Below are 14,962 nucleotides of genomic sequence, written 5' to 3'. Positions count from 1 at the left end.
ATGGGAACACGCATCTTTTGAAATTGCAGTGGCTCTGCCACATCGTTTTAAAGCCGTGTTTATGACTGGCTTTGGAGAAAAGGTGACATCGTTCAGCCAGGTTGACAGTACTGTACCAAAAGGCTTCACGGTGGTGGCACAGAAGCTGGCACAGCTAAAGCAGCCTCAGGTGCTCAGCTCAAATCATAGAAACATTCACAACAACGACAAGAGACTGAAGCAAGGGCGAGCAGCACGGGTTTATGGTGTGGGAATAGTCTGGTGACAGCTGCTGGTGCTCACCTGGTCATGGAGGAGCTGATTCCACTGAGCAAGTGCAAGTGGAATGCGATTTAGTTTGGCACATCTGTATCCCCATTTGGGTGTCTATTAGGTAGAAAGGGCCCTGCCCGTACCCTTCTTCACTGTTCCTGGGTTTGGTAAATTCATTTTATCTGTAGACAGCTGTTCATCATGTTAGGTATTTGTATTTCACATTCCTCAAGTCTCCTGAATTCTTTGTCAGTGGGGAAGAAGCATTCATAAAGTTGTTTAGATAAGAAGTTTCTGAAACTTGCCTGTGGATAAAGTTTTATGTAGGAGCTTTTATCAAAATCTTCAGTTTTGTAAGGTGATTCTAGAAGTACACGGTTACTAGTAACACCCTGTGGAGATTGGTTCCCTCTGGAAAATGTATGTCTCCTTAGAAAAGATGATGAGATGTTGTGGTTTTGACTGACAAGTGAGTTCGTAATTCCCTCAGCTGCTATTCTTTGACACATCCATTCCTGGTGCTGCATTGCAAGGCGTAGTGTACAATATGGAAAAACATTTCTTTCTCCTTCAGGCAGTAAGTAAGCCTCTCCTGCTCTCCTGCTTTGAACCGTGGTTAAACAAAAACCATTACAGAACCCCAGAGGGAGAAACAGAATGCAAGATTCTATATTTCTTCTAATCACTGGGTACAATATAAAATATAAGTAAATCTCCAACTGTTCTCTCTTTAATATGTGCGTCTCTTCCTTCCCCCCTATGCTAGGCTGAAATAATGAGGCAGGACCCAACCAGGTAATTAGGCTGGTTCTGGTTTTCTCTTACTCTGCTGTGACTGTTGGCATCGAAATTTCTATTACCTCCCCATTGATTAATTTTGGGGATTCTTCTCTACTCTCCTCTTCCTGCTGACCACCGACTCCTCCTCGTGTCACTCTGTTTCTTTTCTTGAGCCTTTCAGTTTGCTCCATGCTGGCAGGATTGGACCTGCTGTATATTTTGTACTGTCTGATACAGGAAGCTGAAACCCATCATCCCTTGGATTTCTCTGGGTGTTGTGTAATCGAATTGTCTGGAGTGTTAATTCGCATTTGGTTATTCTGACATTCTTGATGAAAAAATATGTACATTAGAATCATAATGTAATTACAGATTTTTGCTTTTAGCATGAATATATTTCTTCACAGTGACACTGAAATTATTTAGTATTCCTAGTATTTATATATTATTTTGACAGATAGGCAGTGGGCTATGAATAATTTCAGGGTGCCACAGTTTACTCCATACAGCTTAAGAGGAAGGATTTTTCCCCCTCCCATTTTCCCCATCACATTTTTTAAATTATTATTAATGGATAAACCTGAATTGTCAGCTTTCCCTAAGCCTTGCTGTATGGGCTGGAGTGAATAATGAACTGATCAAATGAATTTCATTGTTTAACCACATCATTGACTAAGTAGGAGTACTGTACACCCTCTTGTTCTGGTTTTATTTTTTCTCTAGCAGTTCTCCTTCTGTCTTTTGCTTCATCCTGTTAATTTAAACAGAAGAGTTCCAAGCTGAAAGAGCCCATCATGTGGAAAACACAGGCTTCCAGGGGTTGTGTGGGCTAGGAATAAACTTCTGATTTTGTTTGGAGGCAGGATGCTATGACTGCGCAGCTGGCAGGTTAGTGATGATTGTCATAAATATTAAATAATAGAACCAAAACAAAACTCCAGAGAGAGACTTTGCACAAATTTGATGCACCATCACAACCAGCTCAGACAGCTGGCTCTCTGTAGACTTTCTTGACAGGAAACAGTGCTGAGGCGTATTAGGATGATTTTTATAAACCTGAAGGCCAACTTGTAATGCGTTGTTTGAAAGTTAGATGTATTAATGATTTATAGCTTGAAGCAGAAATCTGTTTTCTGAAGTAGATAGATGACAGATAAATGATATCTGTGCTGTTCTCACTTTTATTAGGTGCTCAAAACATTTTTGAGTTTTGCACTTGCTAAAAAGCTGTAGAGGGGGTAAGCCTTACCCTTGACATTCATACCAGTTCTCTGGTGTGCAGTGAGATTCCTACTCCTTCCTCCACGGTTCCTCTATTTCCTCCTTTTTCTTCCTCTCTAAGAAGACCACAGCATCATAAATTACAGTTGGTTTTGTTCCTTTCTTGTTACTGTCTGAGACAGGATAGGAGCTTTCTCTTCACAGCGTTCTTTCTTCCAGAGGCATAAAGCTGGCTCTTGCTACATGGAAGAATTGCTCCAGCACAAGCAAAAATGAACATGCAAAAGGTTGGGATGGAATTGAAGCAATACCAGCATAGGTCTGGGATGATTCCACTAACAGCTCTGCACTTATGTTCTAAGAGGGTGAAAGGTTTCTAAAGGCTTCTAAAAGTGAAACATTCTCTGTGGCCCAAAGAGTAATATTTCTATTACACTGTAAGTTGGGGTCAGGTTCTTGTCTGATAAATTTGCACATAAGTGCTTTAACTTTTATGGTTATATAAATTTATAACAACTTAATACATGGTTCAGTGATTTTCAGACACCAAAAGGAATGAGTTGAAATAGCAAAGCAGTTTTTTTTAAGATAACTGCATGTAGGCATGATCCATTTTGTGCTGTTATTCCGAGTTTAAAAAGATAAAGTAAATCTAAACTATTTTTAGGTGCAATGAGTCAGTCTAAATGAGTTGATGGAAAAAGATATAAATGAAAGGACAGTCCAGTTAGAGGAAGTTATGGAGTGTAATGCTTTTATATAAACATTCTGCAGAATTCATTTGGCTTTCCAAACACTGTCTGTAGATCTAGAAGTGCTTTGCAGTGGCTCAGGGAGACTTCACAAGTCATATGCTGTCTCTCTTTGGCTTCAGTTCAATTGCATTAAAAACAGAATATATATTTTAAAGTAGAATTTTAAAAGTATTTATGTAAATAATTGAAGCGGTTCTTACAGTGCTGTTATGTGTCTATGAACAGTGTACACAATCAGAGATAGAAGTGGCCAGCAGGTTCCTAGCTGTGAAGAAAAAGCATTCAGCGAGATCATTTTTCAGTTAGTGTAAGGAGGACCCCTGATTTATTTCTGTCACTGTTAAATCAAACAGTGTCGTGGAATGGGAATGATTTTTTAAGGGTAACATAAGCCAGACGCATTTAAAAGACTTAGCTAGACTAGTTTGCATTTGTGTTTTCACAGAATCATGAGGAATTTACACACATGCTCTCTGACAGTGCATGTAATACGGTGAGCTAAAATATTCTGGAGTAGTATCATTCCCCTATGTATTGAATGTTCCCAAATATATTTAAATATATATATACATATATTGCTTTGTGTAGCTGATATAGCTAATATAAATATTCAGATAAAATCTTGCTTAAGATTTTACCTTTTTTCCAAGCTGAAAAGCTCCTTTAGGTGCTTATGGAAGTTGATATTAACTTACCTTAGTCTGCAAAGACTACAAACAGTTGTTTGGGGATTGGAGGCCCATTTCTTACCCAATACCCAGTCTTTTTTAAAATAAACTAGTTAAGCCTAGTGGATGAAAAGTTTACCTCTAGCTTCCAGCTGCACCTTCATTTTGCACATTTTAGATGTATGATTACACCTCCTGACAATGTTGTGAAACACCTTCTACACAGTATCTTTAAGCATGTGAGCCAGAAATACTGTGGGGGTCATCATTGTTTCTACCAGTATTTCAACAAATGACCAATGGACCCAAACAAATTCAAGTGATGACAGACATGGATGAAGATGAGTAAAATGCACTCACTTCAGCTGAAAGTGATACCTGTTTGAAGGGACAAAATTAAAGCTACAGCTTCAGTAAGTGGCATTCTTAGTCTTACGGCCATGTTAGGGTCCCACCAGCCAACCAACATTACCTTCTTCAAATGACTGAAAGCCCCAACAAGGATGAAAGACAAAGGGAATTCAAGGGAAACATCAGTTTGTTTAACAGACAGGAAACCTGGCTTTACAGATTGCAAAGTTGTGCTGGAGCTGGTAAGTGCAACACCTTCTCAGTGCCCCTGGTCAGCTCTTCAGCAGCAAAACTCCAGGCTTCGTTCTTAAATTGGAATTGGGTATCTTTTAAAGATAAAGAGAGAAGAATTGCTAAGTTATGGGCTGAATAGCAGCAGTATGATTTGCTATGAATCCAGGCACCTGCAAGGTATCAAAGCCACTTGCATCAGTATTTTTGGAAAATGAGACTGAGGATGTCAAACAAGGAGCCAGCAGTCACAAACTGTTTAATTCACGCTGATTTTCCCAGAACTGTATCCGAGGAGGATGTCACACTTTTCCGTTCTCAAGTTCAACCTTTCCTCTGAGTGCATCAGCAGGTTTCACCTCTTCTGAAAGTGTACTCTCCTGCGAGTTATTTATAATCTCCCGCTGCTTTCCATAAGTAGAATTTAACTCACCTTCCTTCTGTCTGCCGCAGATTGTTATATTCCACTGATGTGCTGTTGCTTTGCATATAAACTTTTCAACAGGCTGTTTTCTTCCAGCTCCAAGACATGCTAGACTCAAAGGAGACCACTCTGAGAACTGGGAAGGAAGTATTTATCCTTGGCAGCAGCAATCTGGGGATGTATGTAAAATTCAATGTACAGAATCGTAGAGGCTCAGCACATATTCCTAAAACATCTCTACAAGAACGCATTTTTAAAGTAGATCTAAGAGATGCACAGCTGCACAGTTCTGCAGTTCAAAATGAGAACTTTATATTTTGTGGAGCAATATTTGTTCTTTTCAATGAGACTGGTTTTAGGAGCTTAGTTCAAACATAAAAATTAATCTGTGATCATTACCAAAACAGAATTGCAATTAAAAATAAAGGGTATATAACCACAGCCTCCAACTAGAAGTGTAGACTCCTAGGATATTCTTGACCTGCCACAGCTACTTTGGACCAGTTGTAAGTTTAATCTGTAAGTTTCCCTTCGGACAGTTAATTGCTTGGTAACTAAACTCTGCATATCCAACACAACTGAATTTAGTATCTCTGCAAAAGAGCATAGAACTAGGCACAGGGACACTTTCACTCTAATCATGATCTAATTCTGTCTGCTGGGGTACCAGAAAAGAAAAATGTCCTTTCCTTTACTGGCTGAAGCAAATGTTACCCGTAAGTCTTTTTCATTCAAAGACTCTGTTGTCCACAACAGAAGGGTGCAAGGCTTTAAGTTCAGCTCTACCTTCAAACATCCCTACAAGCTTAGGCCTGTTTGGATTCCGTACATGTGTTTATCATTAGACTCCTATCTGTGTCATCGTAATCTCTTAAAGCCCAAGTAGTTATGCCAAGAAGTGGACCCAAATTTCACAAAGTGAGGGTTACACAAAAGTCTCTGCTGCCTTTGCACAGTATGAGAAAGCTTTCAGCAAAATCTGGAAAGTAAAATATGGACACTGGGACATTGATTTATTAGCTTTTCAGAGAGGTTTCTTTCAGTTGGGAGAAAACAATGTCATACTCCGATTTTCTTGTGAGTGGCTTATCTCCAAGATGGCTTGCACCCAGATTTTTCTAAACTTTTTACTTCTCAAAAGGATAATGTCTCATGTTAGAAGGATAAAGGATAACTTCATGTCAAGAAGTACTGCAGAGCACAGTCACCTGAAACATTCATTACAGTGCAGAATTTCTGATTGCAACAGCTACAAATAACCTATGGGAAACAGTAATAGGAATTGTTTATTCAAGAGTACGTCCTTTGGCTCTGCAGTTTATCCAGGTGCACAAGCTCTATTTTTTCACAGAATGTTAGTTATTGCGGATTTCTTGTCAGCAGATAACCCTAGCCAAGATCTGAGCATAAGTTTTTTACACAAGTAAATTAGGACTTGCACCTTCTACTGAACAGGAAGAAAAAAAAAGCCAAAACAAAAGGAGTTCTGTAAAGACCTACAGACAGGGAAGGATGTAAGTTTACATTGTTGTCATTGACCGTATTTAACAGAAATAAAACTAGGAAGCGCTGTTTGTTATCAGACTTGCACGTACTCCTTTGCCAAGTCTACCTTACCAGTATGAATTACCCCAATACCACCCTAAGATACATTCTTATTTCCCACCTATTCTTTTCTCTGGGTTAGTTTTGTTGTTGTTTGTTTTTGTTGCACCAAGATTAAAACTGTGCCTATGCTGTTAGAGTACTTCTAGCAGTAATGCTCACCTATCACATGCTTCAAGACTTTGAGCGAAGAAAAATTGTGTTTGGATGTAGTTGATTTTTCTGTCAAAGTAGTCAGATACATTATGTGTTGTAACTTTCTGAATCAGCATTCACAGATAGGGCTCTGAGTCAAATACCTAAAAAAGCCCGTTAACTTTCAGATTTGTATTGTTTCAAATCAAAGCATTCACAGACAAGGACTGATGGTCTTTGAAACTAGTAATTCTGTAGACGATATAAGTAGTTTTCAAGTTACAAGTTCATAGCTTTTTTATTTAATCTGAATATTCCTCGTGGTGCATGGATTTGTCATAAGTTGCTTGGCTTGTATACTGTTTCCTGACTGGACAGAAAAACTTTAAGCTAAAGTTTAAGTGGATGATGGGTAACAGCGTGCGATTGTCATCACCTATGTCAGTTCTAAGGTTTTCAAGATACCTCTGAGAATATCCGGTATTCATCTGAAAATATGCAAATACTAATCACCGTGACTTAGCACATCTTACTGATGGTGCAGCTGAATCCTACTGAATGGCAGCTTTTTCACTCACAAAAGTACTCGTAAGTTTTTTCAATTTCTCTTCTGTTTAACCAGATCAGCTGAAAAATTTGTGTTGAATTTTCTCATCACTTGAATCTCTATGAAATTTTCTCTTGAACAGATGCAAATTACGTTGAACATATTTCAGATAGACTATGTTTGTAAAAGTCAGCTAAAATGGTTTTTCATTTTTTTTTCTCTTTCACTCTGAAGTTCTACACGTTCTTGGGAGTTCTGCAAGGGAAAGACTGCAGCAATTAAAGACCTTTCCAACCTAGCATTTGTAGAATATGGAGACTGACGGTGGTTTTGAAACAAAAGTTAAAGGCAGTGGTTTACAAACCATGTAGAGGCTTCCCAGTCGAAAGCACTGTACTTAAATAGACAAGCATCCTCTTTTAATTTTTACTGAAATGTGAAAGTCTGGCAGGTCTGACAAGTACAGGCTGAAATATGATCCTACACTGATTCCTACATAATACCAGATATGAACTCAGAATAATCAGACCACAAATATCAGCCTAGGCTGAAGTTTTTGAAGAAACAGGAGACCTTTCCTGCATAAGAAAACCATTACAAAAACTGACCCATTAAATCAATGAAATGCTCACATTTTTGACACAAACAGTGTCTACGTGCACACAACAGTTAGGAAAGAAGTAACTTGGTCTAATACCAAAGACATGGACTTCTTGGAAAAATCCCAGCTGCTCAGCCTGGAGGATTTGGAGTCCCCGCATTCTGGCAGGTAGTGGTCTTTTGATTAGGATGTAATAATAACGCTGTAATTAACCTCTGCTAATACATCTTGCATGCTTTTAGTATGTCTTAATTTAACTGCAGCCTCTACAACTGCAAAAATAAAGATAATACTTTGACCTGCACTTCATAACCCCTTTACTGGATTTTGCTTGCTTATATTGTTAGTCCTGTTGCTCCAGTTGTTATTCAGAGGAGTCTAGATCAAGGATAATAGAATGTCTCCTGTCATAAAAGTTAGTCAAATGTGTCAGAATAAAGTGAGGAACTACCAGAAAAAAGTATCGGGTGGTAAACAGCAGCTGAGGTTATGCATCCTCTGAGCCACAAGCCCACCTGATATTTCTTAACATTCTGAAGAGTAAACTATCATTAAATATTTTTGGCACAGCAATTCATTAAAAGCTCAGACCATTAAAAAAAAAAAAAAAGGAAGTCAGTGAAAACATTTCTCTCTGTTTACAGACATGAATGAGAGCAGGTTGGATCCACAAGGATCTCATGCTAAAAGGGCGAGGTTTATATAACCATTTCCTGCTGCATCAGCAAGTTTCTTCACTGAAATGCACCTAAATTTTAGTACAAATAAGTGAGTTACCTTCTTTGAGATCAGCAAAGGCAAAAGCAGGGAGGAAACAGTAACACGAAGCCACTCAGTGGTACTGGGTTACAATCCAGCTACAAAATTGTGTGTGTAAAATTTTTGAAACGTTGGTGGATATGCTGATCCTGGCTCAGCCAAGACTATGACACTAATCACAGCAGCACAAGTGCTGCAGCTGCCCCGTAAGTAACTGTGCAAGGAAAGGAAGGGAAGAGAAGGGGGAAAAACAGTAGACACGGGGAAATGATTTGTGAATTCCTGGCAAAAGAACTGCCACCATTATCACCAAACCCATATGCATTCTTGTAGAGATGGCAGGTATCTTATCAAGGAGCCAACTCCCAGCTGCTGTTGGTGTCTAATCAAAAGGTCATCAGTTATGATAACAGCAGCAAAACAAAAATAATTACCTGAAGCAGTATTTTTTCTTAAACGACAAGTTATTTATTTCACCTGAGAGCACTATCAAATAGCAGGGGGCTCACGGAACCCATCTGACAAATTAAGTGGTCTAATAAAATACGAAACAGGTTTGGAGTAAAATCAGTAGCACTGAGAAAGTAAGAATAAATATATAGATTTTTTTTCTATTTTTTTTCACTGACAGGTAGCTGTCCCTTTCTCCCAGCACAATATGCAAACCAGAAAGTGGAGAATAATCTAAATATATTTCCTTCCAAAAATGCCACAATGCTAATGAAATACAAAACATCTTTGAGGAATTAGGAGCAGCTACTCAGTTTTTCCATCACAATTCAACCTAGCGGGTAAATCCACATACATGACAATTTACATTCTACTTAAGTTCCTAGAAGTCAGTGGTTAGCAGCAATTTATATAGTACGCGCTTTTACTGTCCTCTGGTTGCTGAAAGACTGCCAGACACCTGACGAAAGGGGGGTGCTTTCACCCTAGAGGACCTGGAGTTTTATATTAGATTAAAAGGAAGAGCAACACATGAATGCTTATCTCATTGCAATAATGATGAGGCTGGATCAAAAACAAAGAAAAAACTAACAGAAATTAAAAATGAGATTTGAAATAGTCCACATGAAGATGCGAGAAATATCCACAGGATTCTGAACTACTATAATAAACTTGGGCTGTAAGAGTATGTGGTAAACAGTGGGTTATCATTTCCTTTTTTTTTTTTTGTCAGAGAAAGAGCAGAAGCTAGAAGGAAATCGTTATTATCTGATATAGATGACATCTCTGATTATTTTTAAAAAAATGAAAATAAAGTGTCATTTATTCAAAACTAACATATTAAGTCTTAATTGAAATGTTACAGTAGTTCTCATGGGGAAAAAAAGATTTTCTTGTTTTATATCTGTAGGCTTTGCATAAGTATTCTACTGTAGCTGTGTTTTGAGATCAAGTGTTTTATATCCATTATTCTCAAACCTATCAAATATTAAACCCACAATGCCTTTTAAAGTATAAGCATCTATTACACCTGTTCATACACATGAGACCTATACTCACTTGAAGTACAGAGAATTGATGTTAGCTTGTCCAGATAATGCATTCGCTTCTCCAAGGAATGGGAAACAACTTGGGATTTACGAAAAGACCACTCATGTTTCAACTATTAAAAACTTTCTTTTCTCTGTTAAGGAACGTAATTTTACATTATATACTCATAGACAAAGAAACACAGGCAGAAAGAACTTGAATATTAAAAACTTCTTGTAAATGGCCTGAGTGTATGCCACTAATACAGATCTGTTTGATTGCCTATTTTCAGGAATTCATTACAACAACTAGCTATCATCAGTCAGTCTTCTGTTTAGAAAATATATGAGCGTGTACACACACAGTTTACATAAAGCGTTTTGCCTTTCAGGAAACGTAGCATGCCCCTCCCCAGGCATTCTCCGGGTACAAAAATGTTTATCAAAACTCATCTCTGATGTTGAAATGTGGCTGATCTTCAGGTTTAAAGTCTAGATTGGGGCTGCCATCTTCATTCAGGATTCTTCGAGAAGTATAGCCAACAATTGGATATTTAGCCTTGTAAACATTATTGAAGATATCATCCAGTGACTTTAGCTCCTCTTCGGTGAGTCCTGTCTAAATGAAATAGGGTCAAAAAAAAAAAAAAGAAGTAGATATTTACATTCGTTTTTCTTTTCTGTTGATTACTCTGAATCTGACGGTCAGGTTTGGGGTTTATTTGCAGAGCATGATTAACTAAATTGATAGTGTAACCTGTAATTTTATTGTTCTGATTCATTTTCAGCCTTGACAAAACTTCAATACATTCAGGTCAAACAAACTGTCTCCCTTCATTTCCTTGCCTAAGTAAATCACACCTAAAATAAGCAGCCCGCTGTCACAGTTAGCATCCACTGCCACATAAGTGACACAGAATAAAGTAAACCAATTGACAAAGAAAGTAATTTACTTTCTTTGGCAGCATCTTTTTAACCAGCAGGCAATTTTCCCTTTACATGCTTACTTATATAAATTGTTTTGGCTCCACAGATTAAAAACTTTCCTCTCCAAGGCTTGTTAGCACGGCAGCTTTCATAAGCAGTTAAGTACATGTCCATTTTATGTATTGAAAGAATATTAATGCATTTTGATTTTAAATTAAAATATGTAAATGTACTTAAGGAATAAATAAAGTACATATATAAAAGTTAATGAAATTAATAAAAGATAATAAAGTTAATAAAAGTTAATAGAGTTAATAATGGTCAGGCAGTTGAACTCGATCTTTTTAAGTCTCTTCTAATTGAACTATTCTATTCTAATACAAATTAATTGAATATTATAATACATCATCTTTCTGAGCTTTTCATGTGCATTAACTAGCAGCACACAAAGCAAAAGAATAAAGCTCTGCAAAGTGCAATTAAGATAATAGTCCACTTCTTACTATGTCATGAGTAAGATCTGCTGGATCCAGAGACATCTTTGCAACTCCTCTTGTTGAGTCTTTCCCAACCAAAGCATTGTATGGAGCTCCTTTTCCATAAAATTCTGTCAGAGGTAAGCAAAACAAAACAAGACAACAAAGTGATGATCTGACAATGTACAGGATAGGTTCAGCCTCTAATTTTCACCAGCCTATTTGACTTGTTGTTGAAACCAACAACTCGAGTCTAAGACCCTTCCTTCCGAAACTGACTTTCGATTTGCTACTTTTTTTATAATATATCCCAGTCCTTAAACAAAAATGAACAAACAAAAACAAGCAAAACAAACAAAAAAAAACGGAGAGTGCAGTTGTATAACACAACTGTTGAACTCCTATACTGCAGTCTTAAAATTTTAGGGAGCTATGCTTTACATTCTCATGAACAGTTTGTAGACTCCAGAATTTGGAGCAGCAAGCCTTGTCTAACTTAGGATTTGAAGATCATCAGATATATACGTCCAGACAAGGTGTATTGACAAGCTTAGTACAAGTAAAGCAGTGAGCCATGAGGGTGCCTACTATGCCATGAGGGCAAGTGGCCAGGACCTGCTTGGTGCCTTCAAACATTTTACAAATGTTTCCTGTTTTCTATAAAAAGAAAAATGAAAAAAAAAGGGAAAAAAATCAGTAAAATCCCAAGATATAATTCATAAAGATTACTTCTCTTCGCTCAAATATTTAAAAGTATTACTGTCTTTTCATCACTGGAACTGGAAACTGGATGAAATAACCAGAGTTCAAATTAAAACATCTCTATTTCTTAGGGAAGGCACAAACAGCAAATAGAGCACTAAGCCAAGTGTAAATGATGAGATAAGAAGCCTCATGAAATAACAAAATTTTACAGGAGAAAAAATTACTTAGGTCTCCCCATCCAAAATCATAGCCAACTCTTCCAACAGTTTTGAGCACACCACTGGACAGCACGGGTAAGCAAAGCATCGACATGGGAAGAGGCACGGAGCTGAGGGAATGCTGCTACTACGTGGTGCAATATGCGCACATCCGAGGTAGTGGTGGCCTGGTAAGCTCACGTACCCAGGGCAGTAAAATGGCTGACTCCACAGCTGGTAAGCACTTGGGGACCCGGGCAGCTGTCATCAGCCTGCAAGCTTACTTGGACTACACTGGGTTGTCTGTCTGTGTGTGTTCTGTAAGCTCAAACCAGAGTAAATTCTAGACAAACCCTTAGCATGGGAGGTGCCAGTGGCAGATATTTTTTAAAAGGAAAAAGTGTATTATTTTTGCTGCAGCTAAACTGCAGATTTTTAATAGTTTGGGGACATTTAAGAACAAATGACTGAATAATAGCACAAAACCAAAGCAGACAACAGAGGCGATGCAAACTTACCTTTTCCAGAGGTGACATCAAACACTACTCCTTTCACTGCTAGGTAAATGGGCTGTCCTTCCTGGAAAGAAAGAAGTCAATATATCCTCAATTCTTAAGGGAAGGCAAAAGACAATTACTTTTAGCTCTGAAATCCATACTTACAAGAGAATGAAATGCTCTTTTCTATATTCTCAAGGAGCTTACAATCCAATGCACAGTAAATATATAGCCTGGCAATTTTATTTGACCCCATAATCAGCAGCCTGGTAAAAATGATATGTCTGTGTGCATCTGGGTAACACAGTACATGGCATTTCTATACCTGGCCACTCTGAAGGCTCTCCTCTGTCACCTATCCATACATCCTTGTGTCAGCTACTGTCATCATGCAGCAGAAAGAGAAGAAACAAAAATGAAAACAGCACTGGGGACTATAAAGGAGATAAAAAAAGGACGTGTACTCCCACATCACAAGCTGCTCCCTACAAAAAATCTGAGTGTCACCTGGAAGACTAGTGGCAACATCGTATTTCCAAGCCTCTCTAGTCTGAATAGGGAAAGTTGAGAAATAGACACGGGTTAAAACTCAGTTTATTTTGTGGAAATCTGCCTCTCATTTTTGTGTATACAAACATACCTTTTCTCTCTCTTGAAATTTCTTGCTTGTGCTTTAAATTGTCCCAGAGATCTTTTGAGGATTTACGCATATGGAGTAAGAAAATCTGTTTAATCTCAATGATATAGAACATGTCCCTTGTGCAAGTCACCTCACGACACTTGTCTGCTTGAAGATGATAAACTACATCTTTCTGTTCGTCATGCAGATGGATGCTGTCCAAGATAAAAAGGTGTGTGGCAAACAGCATTCTTTATTTGATTAAGGGAGTGAGAGGTAAACACACAAACACACAGACCTGATCTGCTGACATCTGTTTTACTTAACCAGCCCCTGCCTCTCCTTTGTCTGCTGGGCATATGATGTATTTTTAGTCAGAAGCTGGTAAGTTTCTTGGAAGGATCTAGGGAAGACCCGGAGAAGGTCAGCCAAAAAGTTTTTCAAAAGAGAAGACATCTGTGTATTGATGTAGGATTTTACCATCTTGAAGTTTTGCTGAGGTTTCTGTGTCACAGAAAGCTCAGAACTAAATTCCTTTGTAACTTCTATGAGCTTGCAGGGAGGGAAAAAAGCATCCACAGGGATGGTTTAATGAATGACTCGGAGAAAATTGCTTTACCCTGAAACCCACTGGCAGCACTACCTTGCCAAGCAGGCAGGGAACAAAACAGGAGTGCGTCACCTCACGTCCGTCCACTGCTGCAGGGGGCTCACAGGGGGACAACCCGAGCACCGCACGACCCAAACAAGCCGCCCCCGTGCCCCCGGGGCACAACCCACGTCCTGCGGCGACTCCCTCGCCCCGTGCCGCCCGGCAGGGCCCTGCCGGCCTCCCCTACCTGCTGCCCGTCGTATCTGGCCAGCTCGGGCTCGGTGAAAAGCCGCACGGGGGCCTCGCCCGGCGGCGGCGGCGGCTTGAAGCGCAGCTCCCGCTCGGCAGCCGCCAGCAGCGCCACCAGCAGCAGCCGCCCCGCGCCGCCCGCCATGCCCGGCCCCGGCCCCGGCCCCGGCCCCGGCCCCGGCCCCGGCCCCGGCCCCGGCCGCGGCCCCGGCCCCGGCCCCGGGCCCGCCTCCGCCTCCGCCTCCGCCTCCTCTCCGCAGCCTTCCCCGGGCCTACCCGGCCCCGGGGCCCGCGGCGGGGAGCGGGTGGCTCGGGGCGGGTGAAATGGCGAGGGGAGGGTTGAGGAGGTTTCGCTTCTCGTCGCGTAAACAGTGGCAGTTGGTTTGGGTTTTGTTCAGCCGAAGGATCGAGGGAATAAATAGTGTTTTTTTTTTTCAAATGACGGGGTGTCCCCGTGTTGTAAATACAGCGTAGGGGAGCGTTCTGGCAGAAGAATAAACAGTTTGATGTTTGTAATTCTGTCAACGGTTGAGGAAATCAGAAACTTTTAAACATTCCGGTGTTTGTGTGGCACCCCTCAGCGTAGTGACCACAAGGGAGGACCTGAGGATCCAGGAGCAGGTCGCTAAAAGGCACCCAGCAGCAAGAGCCCTGGCGGTCAGGCAATTCAGCAGGGAGAGAGAAGTGGGTCTGCTCTTTAAGGATTGTGTATAAACTCTTCTTGCCTAAAATCCATGAGCCCACCTCAGGAGGACACCCATTGCTTGAGGGACAGCCCTTTCTCCCCAGGCAGTTGGGTGCATTGGTGTAAGCAGAGGTGTGGCAGCAAACCCAAAACAGCATCTCCTTAGATCTCTTCTGGTCAACGAAAGCATCACCAGATGAGAAGCCCA

General features: G+C 40.0%; 1 protein-coding gene across 1 annotated transcript; it reads right to left on the bottom strand.

Annotated features, from left to right (window-relative positions):
* Nucleotides 1-8,774: 8,774 nt before the first annotated feature.
* Nucleotides 8,775-14,255, bottom strand: NENF (neudesin neurotrophic factor). Its single transcript, XM_083828522.1, has 4 exons — nucleotides 14,068-14,255; nucleotides 12,631-12,691; nucleotides 11,238-11,341; nucleotides 8,775-10,426 (listed from the first exon to the last, which is right to left on the bottom strand). The coding sequence occupies exons 1-4, from the start codon at nucleotides 14,212-14,214 to the stop codon at nucleotides 10,250-10,252; spliced, it is 489 nt and encodes a 162-aa protein (XP_083684648.1). The 5' UTR covers nucleotides 14,215-14,255; the 3' UTR covers nucleotides 8,775-10,249.
* Nucleotides 14,256-14,962: the final 707 nt, after the last annotated feature.

The sequence above is a fragment of the Anser anser genome, assembly GCF_964211835.1.
Source record: "Anser anser genome assembly, chromosome: 3".
NCBI classification, from domain to species: Eukaryota; Metazoa; Chordata; class Aves; order Anseriformes; family Anatidae; genus Anser; species Anser anser.
The sequence above is the reverse complement of the archived record's forward strand: the minus strand, read 5'-3'. Positions and strand labels throughout refer to the sequence as shown.